Raw genomic sequence first — 14,548 nt, forward strand, 5'->3', positions numbered from 1 at the left:
ACATAATTTTCCCATTGCAGTTTTAAAGATAATAACTCAGACTTATGATGCTTGCTCAACAAGTTAGAGTAAATCCCAGATATTAAGTGGCCAGAACCAATAGATTGCAATAAAGATTTAATGGGAGACTCCTGTAGAGATAAAGGAACTTCAGAGAACTGGGCATTGATGGCATGTCCAAGCTGGAGGTATCTAAAGAAGAAATGGTTGGGGACATCAAACTCTAGACGCAACTGGTGAAAGGACTTTAGTGTTTCTGCCTGAAATATCTGCCCAATAGAGACTATACCCCACTGGCCCCAGGCCTCACCGACCTGAAGAGCAGAGAGCTCCCTGAGACAATTAGCATGAGCAAGAGGAGTATCTGGATTTATGCCCTCCGCTTGTAATAGACGTGAAGCCAGTCTCCAGATAGAGATGGCCTGCCTTAATAAAGGCATATTAACTATATGTATATTATCACTCAACAATAGTCGCAATGGAGATAGGCCTGTCTTATAGTGAGCCAGGACAATGGAAGGCAAGGAATCACCAGTCTTGTTATAAATCCATTCCCATACATGTGTCAATTGTGCAGCAAAATAATAAAATTTAAAAAAGGGTAATGCCAAGCCACCAGAATCACGAGGCCTAGTTAAAGTATCTAATTTGATCCTGACTCTTTTGTTGGCTCACAGTAGAGAGGATAAAAGTTTAAAAAATTTCTGAGGAATGTACACCGGAGAATGACAAAGAATGTACAGGATTTTAGGTTGGAGAACCATTTTAACAAGGTTCACTCTTCCCGTTAAAGTTAGTGGCAGTTTACTCCAAATTGGGACACGAGATTTAAGATAGGCAATTTGCGGCAGTAAATTCAGTGACAAATATTGTTGAGGGGTATTAGAGATCCATATTCCTAAATACTTAAATGAATTCACCCATTTTAAAGGAAGATTTATAACAGGAATGTCAGGGCAAGACTCCCTGAAGGGAAGGATACATGATTTATCCCAATTAATTAATAAGACAGAATATTTTCCAAATAAGTCAATAACCTCTAAGGCCTTAGGCATAGAGGTATCAAAGTGCCTGACAAAAAGTAGTATGTCATCCGCATACAGCGCAATTTTATCTTCCCTGGATCCTAGCTGAAACCCATGTATGTCGGCGTGATTTCTAATCATGCTGGCCAAGGGCTCAATGGCCATAGCGAACAGGATGGGTGACAGGGGACATCCTTGCCTTGTTCCCCTATACAGAGAAAAGGATGTGGAAATAAATCCGTTCACCGACACCCTCGCAAGCTTTATCCACTTAATAAAACCCGGGCCAATACCAAAACGTTCCATAGTCTCCCAGAGAAATATCCATTCAATCGAATCGAACACCTTGGCGGCATCCAGTGACACGATAATAGAGGTTTGTGGATCCCCACGTTTTATCTGTAGGTGTGTAAATAACCGCCGTAAATTTATTGCCGTGGACTTACCGGTCATAAAGCCTGTCTGATCAGGGTGAATCAATTGGGTTATGACCCGGTTAATCCTGGAGGCTAATATTTTTGCAAGGATTTTTACATCTGTAGTGAGGAGAGAAATGGGTCTGTATGATTCAGTCCTGGTAAGATCTTTACCTGATTTAGGTAAGACAACTATCAGTGCCTCAGACATAGAATTTGGCAACATATTATTTACATAAATTTGATTAAATAGCTCCAATAGCTGAGGTATAAATGTTTTGTTATGTTTTTTGTATAACTCCAAGGGGACCCCATCTAAGCCAGGGGCTTTACCATATGGGAACGATTTGAGGGCCACCTCTACTTCCTCTAATGTCAATGGGGAGTCAAGAGAGTCCCTTGCCTCCGGGGAGAGTGTCGGGAGTGATACAGCAGACAGAAATTCACGCACCTCCTGTTGGGAATGGACCAACCTAGACCTGTAAAGGTCAGAGTAGTATTTAACGAATTCCTCAACAATATCTGGGGTGCGCACATATACAGCATTATCTGACCCAACTAGTTTTATCACTGTATTGGGTGACTTTTGTTCAATTCGGGCCAAGTTAGCTAGATAGGAACCGGGTCTATCACCTGATGCATACTGCAAGTGTGAATTAAAAAGTAACTTATATTGGGCCTTGTCCATCAAACCTTCCACAATTTTTGGGTATCCCACCATGCTTTTTTATTTAATTCTGAACCGTCAGCAATATAGGCTAACTCCAAGGATTTGCATGAAGCCTCTAAATCCATTTCAACTTTTTTACAGGAAAACTTCAAGCCAGCAACTTTACGAATAAGAGAGCCTCTGAGAAATGACTTAAAGGTGTCCCACAAAACCGAAACAGATGCAGTACCACTGTTTAATTCAAAAAATTCTTTCTACTCCACCTCCAGCTCGGCTCCAGAGCCTATGCGTGACAGCCAAAACTGATTAAATTTCCAAAATTGTTGGCCCCTCTGACCCGCCAAGTCCAGACTGATTGTTATTGGGGAGTGGTCAGAAATCTCCCATGTCTTATATTTTATCTTGTGGATTCTAGGCAACAAATCTGGTGTAGCTAAAGCCATATCAATCCTGGAAAATGTTGAATGTGTGTATGAGAAGCAGGAATATTGTCTCACAGAGGGATACCTCACCCTCCAGGCATCAACTAGGCCCATTCCTCCAAGCATATTCGAGAAACCTGGTCCCCTCCCCTGTGTAGCTGGAGCAGACATTTTATGTCTATCTAACAGATGGTCTAATATGTTATTAAAGTCCCCCACGCATAGAGCAGGTGTTCCCGGGAATAAGGCCAAGAATTCGGCGACCTTTTTGAGAACATCATGGGAGTATGGCGGTGGGATATATACTGACAATAATAATAAGGATATAGAATTAATTTTACATTTTAAAAACACATATCTACCCCATGCATCACACTGCACCTTTTCCAAAAGGAACTGAACAGATTTCCGCACTAGAATAGACACACCTTGTGACGCTGAAGTATGTGAGGAGTGATATGTCCATCCTATCCATGGCTTCTTTAACCACAACAATTTCCCACCCGTCAAATGAGTCTCCTTTAGACAAATTATATCTGAAGCGTATTTTTTTACCTGTCTGAACACCAGCGATCTCTTAACCCTATCGTTCAAGCCTCTCACGTTCCAAGTGAGAACATTAATATTGTGTGAAGTGGTCATTCAGACAGTTACAAAAATATTTAAACATCCAAAGAATCATATGAAGAATAAGTATGTGACAACACACAAAATAGAAAAAAACCACTACAACTGAAAAGAAAAAAAAGAAAATAAGCAAACTATCCCATACAACTAGCATGGACCCAACCCCTATAACACTCCCCACCCTGTATACCAAACCCAACCTAGGCATACCTTATACCTGAACACCCCTATCCCATGCTATTAATCTAAACTAAACAATTCAATAAAATATATTACCTTGCTTGCATAAGATAAATGGAGCAAAATATATATAACCAAAGAACAAAACACCTGGAGGCCTCCGAACACGGAGTCTTCCCCCGGGAACAGAAACATATTTTTAGAAACTGCAATATATATTATCCTGTATCTAACCAGCAGAGAAAACATATACGGATCTGACCATATACGACAAAATGCTACTACACAGAAATACTATACATAAATATGAATATATCTATAAATATATAATGTTATCACCAGACCCTTATTGATATACGATAATTTGTCTACATAATAACAGTATTGTTAAAGCATGAACCATATACACTATAACAGAAACGCATTATGCGGCAGACTTGTAACCACATATAATTGGTGTAACACAAGATAAAATAGCAGGATATCAATCATTAGCCAGTGCTTCCGTAGCTGGTCTGCGGCGGTCCAGCCACAATGCCGCTTCCCTCGGAGTTGTGAAGAATTTGGTCTCACCATCAGCAACAACACGAAGCTTGGATGGGTATAACATGGCGTATGAAATATTAAGATCACGTAGACGCCTTTTAATCGGGAGAAATTGGGCCCTATCTTTTTGTATTTCGATAGTGAAATCTGGGAAAACAGAAACACGAGTCCCGTTCCATTGTAATGGACCGCTAGTTCGGGCCAATCTAAGAACAGAGTCCCGGTCACGGAAATGTAAGAACTTCGCTATTAGAGTACGTGGTGGTGCCCCAGGTGGCAGGGGTCTAAATGGCACCCGATGAGCTCTCTCAATTGTGAAGTATGATGAGAAAGAAGTAGAACCGAACGTATCAGCCAGCCATTTTTCCAGGAATTTTTCAGGATTGGTTCCCTCCTCCTTCTCTGGCAACCCCACAAAACGGACATTATTACGCCTTAGGCGTCCCTCCATGTCGGACATTTTCCTCTGTATGGAAATAAGCTGGGAATCCATAGTCAACACGGACGCTTAAAGGAGTTATCTTATCCTACAAAGTGGAAGTGCGAGTCTCCACCTCACCAACTCTCTCACGCACACACTGCAGGTCATGGTGTATAATTGAGAGGTCAGACTGTACCTTCCCGATCATCTCTGACAGCCTAGTCTCACAAACTGTCACCGCCTCAAGAACTCGTTGAAGCGCAGCGTCAGACGACTCAACTGAGGTTGCTGATTCTGCAGGGGATGTAGGAGGGGATTTGTCTCCCTGTGCAGCAGAAGTGGATTGTGCAGGGGGTACTCTGGAGAACTTTTCCAGTTTAGCTGCCGCAGCCGAATTCTTCCCCATCATAACAATATGTATAGGAGGAGCTGACTGTATATTGCTGTATGAGGCAGGGAACAGTAGTATATAGAATAGATATTGACAACACCACTACCTTCGTAGCTGCGTATTATATATGAGGCACAGAAAGAGCTATATTAATAATAGCTGCTGCCAGGAGGTGAGATGCAGAGGAAGCTGGGTCCGCATATAAATCAGCAGGCAAGTTAACAAGCACAGCCCTGCAATACAGGAAGCAGAGCTGAGCGCACACACAGGACCAGGAAGGGAACTCTCACCGTCAGCCTCGCAGGAAGCCCGCAGGGTGTTTCAGAGCTTGGCCGCTGGGAATCACCTCCTCCCGTCACACAGGAGTTGCTGCTAGGATGCTGCCCCGTCAGACAAGATGGCGCCGGCGGCGCATGTGACCAGGTCCCGTGTCTCAAGTATAGCCCCCCGGTGGGTAAGTCAGCCCCTGCAGTGGCACCAGCTCCACTCACCGCGGTCACCACACCCTCCGCCAGCCACGCACCGGATTCAGATCCCGGGGGAGCGATCAGGATAGTCGGGCAGGATGTATGGGTCCGGAGAGCACACCAGATCGTGTGCTACAGCATTCTCTCCGTGGCCACGCCCCCGTTATGCCGCTTTTCACTTTCCTTTTTAAATAGAGCCCTGTGTGTCCTTATAAACTTATTATGAAGGTCAGGGGAATCAAACCTGAAATTGGTCACAGATGTGAATTCAGCTATAGGAAATTATTGTCAAAGTAATAAAAATCCTTTTTTATATACTGTATGTCCACTTGTAGAAAGAAAACTCTTATAAATGTGTCTTGTCAGTAATTACTGTATAGACCTGATCACAAGAATATCTTATTTAAAAATTTCCATTTATAATTATGTAAAAGTAGCCAGGTGGCATATTAGTCACATTGCAGCCTCCTGGCACTGGGGTCATGAGCTACATTTTCAGCCAAGGCCCTATATGCATGGAGTTTGTATGTTTTCCCCATGTTGCTGTGAGTTTCCTTCCACACTCCAAAAATACGTTGATAGGTTAATTGACTTTTGATTACAATATACATGTGTGCGTGTATTAGAGAGAGCTGGTAGAAGTGACATGTGCACATCTCCTTAGATCTACGTGACTGACACTTATACATCATCTGCTTCTCTGCATTTAGTTACAGGCTGTCCAGGAGCTTATACAAGTTCTGTGTTATACTTACTGGAGCGGGTATGTACGGGGGTGCAATTTTAAGAGCTTCAATTGAGACCCAGTCAACATGCTGGAAAAATGGATGGTGGCGGATCTTTCCATTCACTCCGAGACGTCTGGTCGGATCTTTATCGCGCAGCTAAAAAAGTGATTTGTATTTAATTTAGTAACTTTAATTAATAAAGCAGAAGTGCTCAGCACAATCATTTTACACACATTTCTGCTGCCTGGCACAGAGGAATATAAAGTGATCTGTCCATGGCCACAGTATGATAACACTGAGATTCTATCTGGGGACTGTAGCATGTCTCACATTGGGCCTGATACAGAGGAGGATGCATTTAATACATCAGACGAAAGTGCCGGATGTTATAAATGTGTGCATGGGTCTGAGACGCACTGAGCCAGCATACTGATGGTTACCGCCATCTGTAGCACAGTGATAAATGGTATGTTACATTAACTATCTAGGATTTCCCTCATGCTGTATATAATGTTATACAACGTTATCTATAGCCATTAGAACTGCATAAGTGACAGAAATACTTCTAAACGTAATATCTAGGTTACCTTTACAATGATGTCTCTGGCTGCTGCGCCTGGTGCTTTAAATAGCTTACGTTGGAAGGTAAGTCTGCTGGTGATCATTTGGGTTAGGATGACACCAAACGAATACCAGTCAGCACCAGCGTTGTAGTTCTTGCCAGACCGTATCTACCAGAAGAGAGATAATAGTTATTATGGCTGTCACCAATCCCTCTCTAATTTACATTCTTTTATCTCACTGCCCCAGTCCATCACTCTATATAATAAGTGTTTATGTGGTGATAGAATACATGAAGGTAGAATAACAATACAATGTAATGCTCCAATTCAGAACACTGATGAGTGACTGTGCAAGCTTGTAATCATATTGGCATGTGCTGGGTTGTATGGGGAAGGCTGCATGTATACTATACAGGCATTACTATAACTCAGCTCTTTATTTCATTATTTATATATCATTTATATTTCCCTGACCTGGGATATCAGGAATATAATAATAGTTACTGTCTTGTCTCCTACCTTACTCACCTTTTCTTACTATTTACATAGTAACATCTCAAGACAACATTATAAATCACGTGACGATGATGGCCGTCATTATAAAAAACTCCTTGTTGTCCCCTCATAATGTGTAACCAGCACCAGTGCTATAGCCAGGACTTGGTACAGCTAAAGCAGAGGGACCACCAGGGGGTGTGGGGATTAGCTCTCTGCATGGTTGGGTCACCAGTGATCTTGCAGATATAACTGTAACAACGTAATCACATGTGAGAGCCTGAAGTCTCACTAAGAGATCTCTGACAATGGCTAATGGGCCTGATACAGAGATGTACACAATGTCAATGTTTCCATAAGTGGAGCGATTATTTGCCACTGCACAGGCATCATGGTACATTACCGTAGTCACACGCTGTGCAGGTAATGTACAGGTGTTCTTAAAGTGTGCCTTTTGTAACCATATTGCCTTACACCAGGCTTCTCTATGAAATGGGAGCAGTTACATGAGTAACAGTAGGAAATCCTGTGCACCTCACCTCAGGAGCGATGTAGCCAGGTGTTCCTGCATATCCATTGGCTGTTCTGTCTCCCAGCATGTTTTCAATTGCAAGACCGAAATCTGCAATCTTCAGATGACCCGTTTCAGCAACTAGAATGTTTTCAGGCTTGAGGTCTCTGTGAAGAAAAAAAAATCTTTGTATGCACTATGCAAATATTATTTTGATACATTAAATGATGAGTACATTCTAAATTTTAGTAGTTTTGAATGTAGGTTTAGGAGCATTGACTAGAGTGCCAGCACCTTATATTGTCATTATTAAGTTAGTGTCCATATGATCCCACTATTTTATGTACATTTATATGGGTTCAGCAGAATTCTTTTAATCATTTTGCAGCTAAGGACGAGTAGGACTCGTCCTAAGCAATGTAGAGGTTCAAATTGGGATGGGGAAGTTACCTAACAGTCCCCTCTTATAGTTGATGTTGCTTGGACCTGGAAGGGAGTGGGGCTTGATGATGTCATCTTATGGGCCCTGTGATGTCATTTATCATCATTACCCTACCAGATTAAACATTGAAGAACTTTTTAAAAGCTACAAAATAGGGAAAGAGCATTCTGAGTGCTCTATCTGTTCTATCCTGGCATCCACAGATTAAGGGAAAACCTCATATGAAAGAAGAGAATATCCCCTTTCAAATGATTTGATTCCAGAGAAGTTATTCTGTGGTGAATATCGGTGATCACCAGAGAACACATCTGAGCTCCAGAGATTATTATAAAGTCCAGGGATAGGTGAATATATATCCCATCCTGGCTTGAATAAACTCAGGGGCATCTTTATTTGAAAGAGGGGAGTCCCCTCTTTCAAATAATATGACCTCTTTGTGGTTATTATCTGGTGATCACCAGGCAATATCAACCTACACTGCAGAAAGACCTGGCAGATAGGGAAGGGTACTTAATTAATTTCCCTCATCCAGTGGCGCTGAGAGGGGGGGGATATTAATTACCTGGGGTTGTTGGAAGGTACCGGGTCCAATGCTGCCCCCCTCTCTCTTATCTGTCAGCAGCCCAGCTGCAGTCTCCTCTCCTCTGCCACGCCTCCCTTGGCAACCTCATGTAAAAGAGGAATTTCTTGGGGTAACCTCATGTAAAGGAGGAATTTCCCCTCTGTCAAAAATGTGCCCTCTTAGTAGTTTTTTTTTTACTTGTGATCACCTGACAACAGCACCCTATGCTATAGAAGTGTAATAAGTCAGGGCTGGTGTGCTTCTAATCCCCAGATCTCCCACATGTTGGAATCAATTAATACAAAGGTCCCCTCATTTGATGCGATAGATTGTCTATGTATCAGAGTGCTATGCCTTGTTGAGCTGCCATATTATTCCTGCACATTTTGGGCCTGAATTGTGTTGCCCGCAGCTCTGTACATGGCTGCATCTAGTGAATTATAGCAAACCACATATGTACGCTACCATATTTGCCTATAATTCTTAGTCAGACAGACCTCTGCTGTTTCTCATTGTGGACCTCATTCAGAGTCGGTCGTAGCGGCCGCACGGTCGTATGCCACCGATGTTCGCTAAACTGCGCATGCGTAAAGTTCGCAATGCGCGTGCGCAAACTAGCTGCTACGATCAGAAATTTCTCTCTCCTTGAACACAGCCAGGTCGGTAGTTTGAGTGACAGATTGAGGCGTTTGTGGGTGGTAACAGGGGAAGGTGCTTGAAAACGGGGGAGTGGAGATCCGAATGCAGGCGTGCCTAATTATGCGAATGGCGTTTTATGGGAGTGCATAATTAACAAAGTAGTGTCATGGCACACGTGAAATGGGTGGTTTGTACACTGACCTGATCGTAGTGCTTAAGAGAGGGTATGGTCAACCTTATGCTCTACGACCAGTTCCGATGGTTCCCGATGGTCTCGATTAATCCTTATATGTCCGGACATGACGTGTAATGCGTACGAGAAGGGGGCGTATTTTTTGTCTTACGGCCGCATCCTCCCCTTGGTCGGCCAGCTAATGATCCGATCTTAAGGACGCAACTTGAGAGGGCATCATTTGCATATCTGGCCCCTTTACCCTTACGACCGTGCGGCAGCTACGACCGACTCTGAATGAGGTCCAGTATGTGGAACGTGGGGATGCACGGAAGAATAATGGGAGAAATAGAATGCCATGGGCATGTAGCCAGAGGTACCATCCTGTTCTGAGTCCTGCAGATGAATCTCTTGCACCCAGCATGGGATGGTGCCAATACCAGAGATGACGGCTGTGACTGTGTATGGAAAAATCAATGGGTGGCGCAATGTGCACACAGGATGATGTGAGCTTACTCGCAATAACATCCTGTTACCAAAATATCTGCATTGGAATGTGGCCACATATAGAGCTGCTTGTGACATAGAATCAGGCCCTTTATGTGTTTCATTCAAACACGTAATAGAGAAAATGCATTATCACTTTCTGTGCAGCTTCTGTTTTGGAAACCTGTGCAGAATGCATCATGTTGCTGGTCTGGAAAGGTGGATTAATGGTTACAAAATAATGCATACATTTTATTTTGGTTCACACTGTTTTGCAATTACAATAAAAAAAAAAGCATTTTATGCCATTGTTGGTAGATTGTCTTTTGCCTTGGTAGGAGAAATAAGCAAACTAATGCTATTTCCAGGAAATTCAGTCTTCAGAAAAAACTAGGTATGATTTGTGTGTACACCATAAATAATGACTGATGTTAGATGTTGGAATGTGACCATTACAAAAGTGCCAAAACTGGATCAGCAGTAAAGGGGTTAAAAATCTGTGGGTCTCATTCAGACCCGCTTGCGAGCGTCCTGGTCGATGGTACCGTAAAGCGCATGCACACGATGGAGGGAGCTCCGTCGTGCGCATGCGCTAGACCCGCATAGCGACAGCCAAGCTGTCACTATGGGTCACCCACAGCTATGCGAGCGGCCAGGAGGCCGCTCCATTTTTAGGTAGGAGGGCCCTGATTCAGAGCGAGCGTTCTGGTCAGAGCGTCTGGCTCTGAATCAGGCCCTGTGTGCGATTAATATTTTCCACAAAGGATTCCAATTATTGCTGCAAGAAAAGGCGGGAAAAAAAAAATCTGTTTTGACACTGAAAGAATATTTAGTATAATGCCTCTGCCGTGCCACAAGCCTAATTCACAGAATTTATTTTGCCCTCCACTTGGTCACATTTTCTCTTTTCTTCATTAATAGATCTATGGGCCCAGGTCCCATTTGTATAAAACACCATTACCATTAATGATAAAGTATGCATACACAGTATGTGAAATAAGTTACATAAATGTGCTGTGATAATAGAACAGTGGCCGGCATGTCACTCTTGTATATCTTTTGCCTTTGGGCCGGCCTATCTTATACCACTTACACACTGAAAATGAAAACCTGTGTAATTCACTTTTACCCGGTAATTTGCTAAACAACCCGGGATTTTTTCCTGTGTGAAAGGGTCATCCCGGTACTAAATTCCCAGGTCTCCGACCCTGGTTTTTTGCAGGGTCGTAGACTCGGGAATTAAGTCCCGGGTTGACCCTTTCACACAGGGAAATAACCCAGGATGTTTAGCAAATTACCGGGTAAAAGTGAATTGCCCGGGATTTTCATTAAGTGTTATTAGTGGCCAGTGTATACTAGGCCTGATTCAGAGATGGACGCTCTGAAGAAGCGCTCACTCTGAATCAGGGCAATTTTTTTTTGTTCAGCCTCCTGGCCGCTCGCATAGCTTTGGGTGACCACCCACAGCTATTGCGAGCGGGCAGGTTGATGGTCACGATGGTCAAGACCATCGCGACCATCGGGCTTGCGACGAGACCCTTGTGGTAGGCTCTCGTGGCCGCAAGCCCCAGAGAGCTTCTGGCTCTAATAGATCACCATCGACAGCTCGCCCCTTTTGGTGCAAGACCCAGAGCGATGGAGCACCCGTCACTAGCCGAGTCTCGTGCATGCACACGACGGAGCCGGCTCCATCGTGCGCTTGCCCAGTGGACAAACATCGACCCGGTTGCGAGCGCTCAGCGCTTGCAACCAGGTCTGAATCAGGCCCACTGCAGGCTTGCCTACCCTCCCGATTTGGCCGGGAGCCTCCCGATTTTCGGGTGCCGCTCCTGGCCCCCTGGAAAGGCAGGCAAGCCTCCCAGAAGTCTCCGACCCTCCCCACCTCCCCCCTGAAAGAAACAGAAATACCCGCAGCGGGGGGCCCGGTGACGCGATTCGCGCAGAATCGTGTCATCGTGGCCCCGCCCCCTGCTTCACAATGCCGAAAATCACGGCATTGTGAAGAGGGGGCGGAGTCACGATGACGCGATCGTGCAGCTCCGCCCCCAGTGTGACACAAAATGGCCGCCCCACCCCGGCCCCGCCCCCAATGGCCGGCCCTGGCCCCTGCTATTAGCTGACAATCAGCTCCCTCCCGGAAGGCTGGAGCTGATTGTCGGCAAGTATGGCCCACTGTTCTAACTCACAAACTTTTTACTGGACCTTAGAGCTGCTGTCAGCTTCTTATTTTACTAGCTAAGAGCTATTAGCTATTGCTATTTGCTCACTGAAGTTTGGTAGCAGTTTGGTACACAAGAAGAAATATAACATAATTAGCTAATGTTAGGTAATATTCAGTTTCCTGTCTTGCATTGGATTGCCCAAGTTGGATGGCATAGAGAAAGCACAGCAGCTACCAGGCAGTAATCACAGTTACTGGTACTATAGGTGCTCCCAGACCAGGTGGGAGGTTTCTCTGCTGGGGTTTGCTGCAATTGTTGGCAGAGAACTATTCTGCTAGAAGAGTAAATAATGGATGTTATTATGAATGTCTCCTTAATATTAACTGCAGTCTGGTTCTCTTTCTCTTGTTATATGAACAACTCATGAAAGGTAAATTGGTAATATCCTAACAGGGTATTTCTGTACAAGTGTTTCAATCTTTTAATTTAATGTAAAGATGAAGGGGCATGAATAATGTTTTATTACTCCTCCTCAGAGGTCCTCTCCAGTAGTGTTGGACATGTGCAGTAAGCGTGATATCCCCGTATTACAGGAGAGAGTGACGTCCTTAAGCAGACAGAAAGGATGTCCTATACTCAGCATGTAGACTGCTATGGAGTTACCCTGACAATGCCTGATGTGAGGGGGCCACAACATACTTGCCTACTTTTGAAAAGGCATTTCAGGGAGATTGTGAAAGCAGCACCTACAGTATGAGCGCGCAGTAAAGTGAGCGTGTACTGCTACATCTGAGAGGCGTGTCATAGAACTGACTTACATCCAAATGTAAATGCACCCAAAGCAGTTACTATGATCTACTTGTTGATGAAAACACACTGATACTTCTCAGAAAATGAATGTAGCCATAGGGATCATTGGGGTAGATGTATGAAGCCCAGAAGCGGTATAAGCGCACGTTATGTGCGCTTATACCACTTCTCCCCGATGTATGATCGGGGGTCTGGGCGGTAAATGACAGGGGCGCTATGTGCCCCTGTCATTATCGGCGCTGCTATCTATAAGATAGCAGCGCTGATAGCCTGGGCTATGTACGAACGGTCAGATTGTCTGACCGTTCGGCCGGCTGTAGCTGTCGTTACCGACAGCTACAGCCTGGCGCTAGCCTATCCCCACAGCAGGGACAGCGCTGTCCCTGTTGCGGCGGCTACCGGCTCCAGGGCTCCACGCGGGGATCTTGCGATACTTGCGAGATCCCGCGCATGCTCAGTGGAGCCGGCCGGGAAGAGACACAGCGCTCCCCCTCTCCGGCCGATGAGATGTTTATACATCTTATCGGTAGTGCTTCCGGCTTCGCCTCGGTAAAGAGGCGAAGCGGGAAGCGTTATAGCGCTGCTATAATAAATATACCCCATTGCGTCTTATAACCAATGCAGGGAAATTATACTAATGATCACATTTGAATGTATATATCTCTGTTTTTATTTTAATATAACAACTTCATAATGGGGATAAGGTACAATCAGTGAGATTTCTAGACTCTTCAGGGAGATTACTACTATTTCAGGGACTCTCCCTGACAATGAGGGAGAGTAGGCAAGTATGGGCCACAAGTAATACAGCCCCATATCAGGTAGCTGAGAAGCTTCTGGAAAGAACCTCTGACTAATGTGAGTACACATTTTTCAAAACTCTCCTCACCCACAAATCCCAGTAACAGAATAAATGACTTGTGCAGAGAGATCCTGTATGTGTTCTGAGAATACAGAGTGAGCATTACTGTGTAAAGGATGCAGTGTGTAAGATGTAGGTGGAAACATCGGCAAAGAATAAAAGTATAACATGTAAACATTCTGCATAATACAATCCATACTTATATAACGTCATTATACTATTGTTATGTTGTAGCTATATACTTACCGATGGACTATGCCCTTGGAATGGAGGTATTGTACCCCACATACAATCTCCGCTCCATAGAACCTGGTAGAAAGAGAATAAATCAATGTGTCATTGTTAGGATGGTTACATATTGACAACACATTTTCTGACAATGTCTCTGATATTTGTTTTATATAATTTCTCTTTGGTGATAGCTTTCACTAATCTAACTATGGTCTCGATTCAGACCCGGTCGCTAAGAAGCGTTCGCTTGTAGCTGCCGATGGTTCGCACTGTGCGCGAATGCGTATGCATCTCAGTGCGCGTGTGCAAACCTCTGTGAAAGATTGGGAAGTGTGCGCTTGCCGAACATAGACAGCCCAGCAGAGTGAGTGACAGGAGAAGCAGTTTGTGGGTGGTAACAGGGGCTGGCCACTAGAAACGGGGGAGTGTAGATGTGAACACAGGCGTGCCTGACTGAAATAACGCTGTTTCAGAGGCGTGCATAGTTAAAAGGAAGCGTCATTGTACACATCATCTGTCTGTTTTTTACACTCAAGTGATGGCAGTGCTTGAGGTAGGGTATACACTACCTCAAGCGCTGCGTTCGCTTTCGATGGTACCCAATGTACCAATGCTTGCATACACTTCCTGGAGATGGGATGGCATTAGTGGGCATCTTAAGACAAGCTGGTGGGGTCGTCTGCATACACGAAGTGATCGCACGCCAAGACTTAGAGGGTG

General features: G+C 44.3%; 1 protein-coding gene across 4 annotated transcripts in view; it reads right to left on the reverse strand.

The window, feature by feature from the left end:
* Nucleotides 1–14,548, reverse strand: part of LOC148507840 (protein kinase C delta type-like) — a 140,135-nt gene that overhangs the window by 13,078 nt on the left and 112,509 nt on the right. For all 4 annotated transcript variants that reach the window (XM_088445500.1, XM_088445499.1, XM_088445503.1 and 1 more), the window contains 4 exons: nt 13,844–13,906; nt 7,491–7,629; nt 6,481–6,624; nt 5,921–6,049 (listed from right to left, as the gene is read on the reverse strand). In XM_088445500.1, coding sequence (XP_088301626.1) covers nt 5,921–6,049; nt 6,481–6,624; nt 7,491–7,629; nt 13,844–13,906 — 475 coding nt within the window. The remainder of the gene's footprint in view (nt 1–5,920; nt 6,050–6,480; nt 6,625–7,490; nt 7,630–13,843; nt 13,907–14,548) is intronic.

This window comes from Taudactylus pleione, unplaced genomic scaffold (genome assembly GCF_031769625.1).
Source record: "Taudactylus pleione unplaced genomic scaffold, aTauple2 ptg000381l, whole genome shotgun sequence".
In the NCBI taxonomy this organism is placed as follows: domain Eukaryota; kingdom Metazoa; phylum Chordata; class Amphibia; order Anura; family Myobatrachidae; genus Taudactylus; species Taudactylus pleione.